The sequence below is a fragment of the Ipomoea nil genome, unplaced genomic scaffold, assembly GCF_001879475.1.
Source record: "Ipomoea nil cultivar Tokyo-kokei standard unplaced genomic scaffold, Asagao_1.1 scaffold3321, whole genome shotgun sequence".
Taxonomy (NCBI): domain Eukaryota; kingdom Viridiplantae; phylum Streptophyta; class Magnoliopsida; order Solanales; family Convolvulaceae; genus Ipomoea; species Ipomoea nil.
The window spans coordinates 4816164-4824512 of record NW_017619749.1 but is presented as its reverse complement, the minus strand read 5'-3'; the positions used below and the strand labels follow the sequence as shown (position 1 = coordinate 4824512).

Below are 8349 nucleotides of genomic sequence, written 5' to 3'. Positions count from 1 at the left end.
TGTTCTGTGTTTAATACTTTAATCTGTCAAACTTTTGATGATTTTGTACTCCCTATGGTTTTGATGATTTTATGAGCTCTTTCAATAAATATTCTCTATATTAGGTTGTTTCTCCCTAAGTTGAATGGAAAAGCTACATTGCACCGAGTCTTGTAGCATTCTCCAAGTTAACTGTTCTTCTATAATCCCTTCATTCCTTGCAAAATTAGGAGCAATGTTTCTCTAATAAATGCACTTGTAGACTTTGGCAGTTTGGCCTCAACAGTCATATTTTGATCAACTCTTACCTTGAAGCTAGTTGCTTCTCGTTAGAATTCTGAGCAAACATCATAGGTTTGCTCCTTTTAGCTTATAGTTCGCACAAGTTATTCATTAGTAATGTTCTCTCTTCTCTGTGCTAATGAATGTTTGGTTTAATCTCTTTCTAGTAGTTTCCCGAAAGAGAGATTGGTTAGTAGTGCTCCTATTAAATATATCAGTAATCTAGAGAAAAACACTTTCATCTGGATACTTGACTGAGCTCTTGCATTCTGTGCTTGTAATTTGGATGAGTTGTTGACACAAGTTGCTAATAGAACTTCAACCATTGATAGATATGTGAATGTAGTATGCAGTGCATAACATTCCTCTTCATATCAATTATCTCGAAAAAACACTTCCTTCTAGATACTAACCAAGCAGTCTGAGTTCTTCAATTATGTGTCGATCATTTGGATGAATTGTAACATGTTACACAACTTGCCTGACTTGTGAGAAGCACTCTGTTTCTTAATGTGATTTGTTTTAGGTGCTGATGTGAGGCTGTTCTCTGAAGTTTTGCAAATCCTTACAAGTCAGTTCCAAATTATTAAGCATGCATACATCCTAAATTTAGCCAGAATTTTAGTTGAAGTTGCTGCAAATACCTAAAAATTAGCATATTTTATCCCTCTCCTACTTGCTATCTTTTATAATTTCTATTCCTCCTACTCCTTTCTTGTTTTTGTTTTCTACTCTTTTTCATTATAGCAGAGGATCCCTCTACTGCTCCCTTTTCTTACTTTCATTTTTTGTTTGTTTTCTCCTGCAACTACTAAGGGACATGAACATAAACAGCTCTCATTTGTTATCACAGTCTTACTGTTTCAATAAAATTCCTGATTGAATCTTATTTATCCCCTCGTTTTCTTGTCCTTCCCATGAACATTAACATGGTGTTTGGTTGAATGTAATTGAGTTGTAATTGAATTGTAATTCAGTGAATGCCTCAATTACATTGTTTGGTTGGAGGGAATTGCAATTCACTCCTTTTGTTGAATTGCAATTCAATGCTTGAGGGAAAGGAAAAAATAAAAGAAATGACAAAAGTATCCTTGTTGATTGTTATTATTATTTTTACACAAGGACATTTTAGCCTTTATACCACTTTTCTCCTTTTCATTCTCAATAATTCTATTCCTCCCTACCAAACTATGTAATTTGAATTCCTACCTTATTCTTTTCCACCGAATTGCAATTCATTTCCTTCTTAATTAAATCTCTGCCTTTCTACTGCTCTTTTTTTTGTTGGTCCCAGACTATGCATCCCTCTATGTACCGTACATCTGCTCGGTATCTGGTCGGACTGCCAAGGGATTATTCCCGACCTTGATCGAGCATAAGCTCGATCTTGCTGATCCCAATGCGGTAGCCAAGCTAGCTGGAGGCGGCGGTAGCATTTCTGCCACTCTGACTGACCCCAATCAGTTGTGGTCGGGATAATCATCCCGAGCAGTGCTACTTAAGCGCTTAGTCCTAGATTTCGAGCCTTACTCTAACTACTCTTAGTAGGCGATCGGGAATCTAAGCACACTTGGCCAACAAGGCACTACTCCTGAGCTTACTAGCTTCATGCGCAACATGTGGCAGGCATACCGAGAGCCTGTAATGTGTCCCTTTCCGTTCTTTATAAATACCGCATTTATGATTTGGGGGCGGGGGGAGGGACTTTTGGGGCATTCTCACCTACCACTTATCAGCTCGGAACTCTCTAATCTCACATAGGTTGCCCGAGCTCAGTACTTATACTAACTAACGAATTATACTAAGATCATATGATCCGACCCGAATTTCGGGTGACAGTGTATTTACACTATCAGTTGGTCTTCCACCACTATCCTAGAGTGTGAACGTTATAAATCATGTTTTGTGATTTTAGCCAACGAATGACCATAATGAGGTAAACCAACCTAGATTATTCGTAATTGACCGGTTTAAACCAAGAAGGCCTGTAAGTCGCTCTTATTGAGAATCAAACTTGGAACCTTGTAGTTACTAAACTAACAATCTAATCAACTTGGTTAGGGTTGTCTTGTCTTCCCATTTTTAAATCTGTTTTCTCTGAATCTCTATGAATATGTGTTATTCTCCAAATCTCTCGTTTTATAACTTATAAGCCATAAGTTAGTCCTGTAATAAAGACCTTCAAGCCCAAGCAAGTACCAAATTAATGAAAACCTTTTTCAGTCTAGAGTGCAATCCAACATGAGGAATCAGAAGCCAGGATTCATCATTTACATGCACAAGTAGAGTCTTTAGAGAAAACCATTACAGCATCAACAAGAAGAAAGCATAGAATTGTCTGAATGAAGTCACATAACATACACACATCTAAACCAGATCCTCCTTTGACTGGTTCTGGCCCTTTTTTATGCCTAATTGTATGTCTTCTCCGCCGGGGTTGCCATCAGGGAAGGATTTCTTCTCACAGTAAATGGCATACAATATCAACTGCACTGCTCCTAAGCCACACCCAAAACCATTTGGTATCTGCAGTTCAAATTCCATCACAGTAAGAGCTGTTTCTGATGTCTGCAATTCATTATAAAAATATTTTCAATGGAACTACTTACAGCAACAAAGGGGTCCTTTCCCAGCAATCCAAAGATGAACCATGAAGTGCCACACAAGAACACAAACAGAGACAAGAAGAATGGCATGAACTCCACACTCTTTGTTTTAATCACTAGCCTCTACACATAACAGAAAACTCAGTGAATTTATGAGGTGTGCAAAGTAAAGTAAACAGGGAAGAAGTGACAAGAAAGAGCTTACTATGATTGACAGAGGTGAGCCATACATAATAATGGAGAGGATTGTTGCCGCAACGCCACAGAAAAGCTTCCTGGTTTTTCCATGCAATGCAAGCAAGGAAACCAAAGCGACAGCAGCAAATATAAGAAGGGATAAGATGAAGATTGCTCCTATCTTCTTCTTTGCCTTCTTTGGTGCAAATATAAGGAATACCAACACATAAATGAACTCAATTACAGCACCAGTCCCATTGATTGTTGACACAAGCAAGTTGTTAGGTGACACAAAAGGCATACCATACCTATCGAATTGGTAAACGAAAAATCAGTGAATTGAATCAGAAATCTTCCCACAGAAAAAAAAGGTTTGGCTGTATTGCTGCTAAAAGGACTAGCATCACTGTAATCTAAAGATTATCACAACAGAACTTCAAAATTTACAGCTGAGATTCTTGGGTAATCACTGCAGCTTGTAAAATAAAACAGAAAAAAATGGCAAAAAGATAATTTACAGCTCCAAGTACTGGTAATCAAGTGGCAGATGCAATTTCACAAAATGTCTGAGAATGCAACATATCAATTTATCAGAAGAGTGAAGATGAAGAAGATGACAGACTAATGGTAGAACTTGTGAGAAAGTAATCTTTGAAATTGTGTCATTATAACTATCATTTAGAAGCTACTTGAAGAGAGAACATAAGAAAAACCAGTTTCTTCAGGAATACCAAGCAGAAAGCAAACAGTTGAGCATGGTCATGACATAGGGCAAGCCAGAAAACTGTTCAGTCGATTTTTTTGCGACGATCCTCTTAAATGTAATCCTGAAATTGTTCAAGGAAAAAAAATAAAGAAAATGGTATTAGAACTAGAAGTGAAATAGGACGCAACAAATTAAAGATAACTCTAAACATGTAGAAGAGAGAAGAAAGGAAATTCTTGAAACTCACAATGGTGCCAGGAAGAGGAACAAAGCAGTGACATTTCCTGGGAACAAGAAAATGAATTGAAATTACTAAAGAATATTGAAAAGAGAAAGAAAGAAAGGTTGGATTTTGATTTAGAAAACTCACCAAAGATCCCGAGCACAAAATGCAGAGTATTAACAACGTTACCCATCTGGTTCAGCTCACAATACTCAATCCGGATGTAGAAAAGAAGCCAGCCAAGAAGGGATTTTGAAGAAAACCCAGAAGAAGAAAGAGTCCAAGAACTGAAAGCAGATCAGAGTCCAAGAACTGATTTTGAACTAAAAAAAAATCAGAGTGGAAATTAAAATGAAATGAAATGAAAAGAGTGGTCTAAAGAAATAGGGTGGGTTGTGTCATAAAGAGAGCGTTTTGCAGTTGTACGTGAGAGAAGAGTAGGCAGAAAAGGGTTATATATAGAAATGGAGTAAAAGACAGTCTCCCATCCTCATCGTTAGCAGCGCTTTTTTTGCAAGAGGTAAAATGCTTCACTAAATTAAGCTTAAGCTTTCTTGCTCCTGTCAGCTTCTTGATGGATCATCTTATCTGATCCCGTGCTGCCTCTTTTATATATATATATATATATATATATATACAACTCAAGTTTCTTAGCTTCACCATTATATATTGGTCCCCATAATTTTTTGAAAATTTAAATTACAAAATGCTAAATAAATTTGAGGCATAATATAATTTATCAACCTTGATAATAGCATTTGAGTTTTGAAAATTTTGAAGGTAAATTATCATCACTCTATATATGTCAGTATTTATATATATAGCACTGCTTGTTGAGCATATATATATAATATATAAACATAAATGTGTAAGCCGATTATCAATTTAGATTTTTAGTTAAGAATATCTAGATGTTACATTACACAGTGACGGTACAAGAGTAATATAAGAATACAGAGTAAGAGTCCTAGTAGAATACAAGTATTATAATCCTAACAGTTATGATCAAAGATGATCATAGTATTACTGGGCGTTTGGTTGGAAGGAAGAAATTATGAGAAATATGAATTGTAATTCCGTGGGAATAAAGTATGAATTCAAATTACGTTATTTGTGGGGGAGAAATATAATTATTGGAATTGAGAAGGAAAGAAGTAGTATAAAGACTAAAATACCCTTGTGTAATAATAATAACCAAGGGTAATAGTGTCATTTCATCTATTTTCCCTTTCTCACATCCATTGAATTGCAATTCAATACCGAATTGTAATTCCCTCCAACCAGACAATGTAATTCATCATGTTCATTGAATTTCAATGAACAGGCCAATTGAGAAATGATGATTGACAAAAATGGAAATATTTCATGTGCTGCCCAACATTGACACCTATTATAATTAAAAATTTATTTTAGGGATTATTGACATGAATGAAAATATTTCACGTGATGCCAAATGCGTTTGACACACCAATTATAATTAAAATTCATTTTAGGTACAAGCGTAACAAACCCAAACTCAAGAACTTATTTAGCTTCTAACACACAAATGCAGCAAGGAGGAAAATTTTTTGTAGCATGAATTAATTATTATTAAATTATTGTGTCCTAAGATTAGGCAAGGCTTGTGATCTGGTAAAAAAAGGTGGTGATCAAATCTCCTTTTGGATGAAAAAGAAGAGGGGCCGTGCGGGCCAGCTACGCTACAGCATGCATGCATGCATGCGTACTGTGAACTGAAGTTTACACAACCAAAAAGGTATATTTTGCCGTATGAATAGGGAAGCATCAGTTACATAATAATTTGCTCATCGCACCAAACTGCTTATATATATATATTTCTTTTGAAGAGATAAATACGGTGTATAAGCCTAAACAAGTCGAAATTTTCTTACCGTACGGCCCGCATCTCGACCCGACAAGATAGTGATTTGAAGGTGTAAATCATAATGAACTCAACGGTCATATCATGACCCAACAAAATAGCAGATGCGTAAATCATGGCGACTCAGCGGCTCATTAAGTAGGGGACCAATGCATATACTATACCCATAAGGAGAACAACACATTAGGTGAGGCTCCCACGCCCGGAAACCCGGAAAATGACTTCTGGAAAATGAGTCATTTTTCAAAAAATATTTTCTTTCCCGTATTTAGTTGCATTTGGAAAACTGTCTTGGTGTGTTTGATTCATTTTTTGAAAAATGAGTAAAATTGTATAATTAAACATTTTAAATATTTTATTTAGATATATAACCATCAGCTCTATAAATATAGTATCAATCTACAAAGGAAATAGCAAAATGCAGAAAATGAAGGCAAATAAAAAACCCTACTGGATGGATTACATATTCATATCAATAAAAGACTGTATGTGTAGTTTATGATATTATTCTTGGTGATGGAAAATATACTTCGGATGAGAGTAAGGAATGAATGAATTAATTAATTTGATGAATAATGTTATAATAATATAATCATTTTTTTTTTTTTGAAAAAAAGTTGGTTTCAGCAGAAACCATATATACCGGCAAAAACCATGTCTTAGCGTGTCAGCGGAAAATGACTTCCACCAAATTTTGGTGGAAGTCATTTTTCTCTAAAATGGCTTTAAATTTCGTTGACTGAATTTTCTTATTGCGTCTAAACACAACCCAGAGGCTATTGCAGCCCTTTCTTGGACTCGTCAGGTCTTCTCAAAATGTTAATCGATCAAACTAGTCATTTTAGTTGGTTTACTACCATTCCTTCTTGTATTCATATACTTTCTCAATCTACTGAAATACAAAGAGCCAATAATGCCAATAATGCCTCTACTGAGGCTCGAACTCACAATCTTCCAAATGAAAGTCCAACCCGGATACCATTAGACCACATAGTCCTGGTTAATATTGTGATTCTAATGAAGCTTGTTTCCTTTTAAAAAAAAAAACTTATTTCAATTAATTGAACACCCTTAACTTTTTCTATATTAAATATTAGGTTATAACTAATTTTTAAAAGGTTGAATAGAGGGAACAAAATTTTTTTAAGTGACTGGCTGTTGACTATCTAAATTAAAATATTAAAATTGAGCATAATAAATGAGATCACTACTTGCATGATTGAATCTAACGGGAGATCAATACTCAAATATAGTTTCATTATTTCTTGATGTGCTTTCTTCCTCTTTTAGTTGGTTTGGTTGTGTTTATCTTAAAATAAAAAATAAAAAATCTATATGGTGAATGTTCTAAATTACATTTATTAATAAGTTTTAAATGGAGAGAGAGAGAGAGAGTTATATATATTAAATAAAAAAAAAAAAGAGGAAAATACGCCCATAAGAGAGCTCAGTGCCCTGGTGAGAAAAAAAATAATAGCTAGATTTGATGTCAAATTTTTAAGGGATAAAGTACAAATAAGTCACTGTACTATTTGGAAAAAAGCAATTAAGCCATCAAACTCAAATAACCCCCAAATAAGTCATTGAACCAGAAAAAAAGAGCAATTATCATTTTTAACAGTCATATACTTTCTCAACCCACTGAAGCCAATAACGCCTCCACTGAGGCTCAAACTCACAACCTTCCACTTGGAAGTCCAACCCGGATACCATTAAACCACATAGTCCTGGTATAATCCACCTACATAGTAAAATATTTTAAAGTAATTATAATCAAAGTAGTTTTGTTTTGTCTAGATCTGATTTATTTATTTATTATTATTTTTTAAACAAAAGATCCAGTGAAAAAATAATAATAATAAATAAATCAAATCTCGACAAGACAAAACTATTTTGATTATAATTACTTTAAAATATAATACTATCCAAGTGGATAATATTATTAAAAATAATAATAATAAACGTAAATAAAATAAACATTTGACAATCCAATTAGCAAAAACCTGGAGTTAACCTGTAAAAAATGTTAATTGCTCTTTTTTTCAGGGTTCAATGGCTTATTTGCTTTTTTTTTTTTCCCGGGTTCAATGGCTTATTTGAGGGTTATTTGAGTTCGATGACTTAATTGCTGTTTTTCAAATAATTCAGTGGCTTATTTGTACTTTATCCCAATTTTTAAAAGTATATTATTTTATAATATACAAATTAATATATTTTCAGTATTCAAATATAATATACTAAAAGTACATTATTTAATTACTGAATGTACACAATATTTGATACTATACAAAATAATGTACTTTTAATACTCAAATAATGTATTTCCAAATAATATATTTTATGTAATTTTTATTTGTGATCTACATAACTATGTGGATCATGGTCCATAAAATAATAATACGTACTTGATATATACTCCGATCTACTTATGTATAAAAGCGTAGAATTTAGTATCAGAATTCAAAATTAAATTGACTCGAGTTATTACTTACGG

The 8349-nt window shown here is 33.9% G+C and overlaps 1 protein-coding gene across 1 annotated transcript; it reads right to left on the bottom strand.

Annotated features, from left to right (window-relative positions):
• Positions 1-2457: 2457 nt before the first annotated feature.
• On the bottom strand, positions 2458-4415 carry LOC109170459 (bidirectional sugar transporter SWEET1-like). Its single transcript, XM_019319576.1, has 6 exons — positions 4121-4415; positions 3998-4034; positions 3776-3871; positions 3073-3352; positions 2871-2990; positions 2458-2787 (listed from the first exon to the last, which is right to left on the bottom strand). Exons 1-6 carry the CDS (start codon positions 4164-4166, stop codon positions 2629-2631), a joined length of 738 nt encoding a protein of 245 aa, XP_019175121.1. The 5' UTR covers positions 4167-4415; the 3' UTR covers positions 2458-2628.
• Between the last annotated feature and the right edge of the window lie 3934 nt (positions 4416-8349).

Excerpts from the sequence above, each read along its gene's own strand:
- LOC109170459 (XM_019319576.1), bottom strand. The coding sequence starts at position 4,166 with ATGGGTAACGTTGTTAATACTCTGCATTTTGTGCTCGGGATCTTTG. Across the intron at positions 4,035-4,120 it reads TTTTGTGCTCGGGATCTTTG|GAAATGTCACTGCTTTGTTC; the intron begins GTGAGTTTTCTA and ends TCTTGTTCCCAG. Across the intron at positions 2,991-3,072 it reads GCTCACCTCTGTCAATCATA|AGGCTAGTGATTAAAACAAA; the intron begins GTAAGCTCTTTC and ends TGTTATGTGTAG.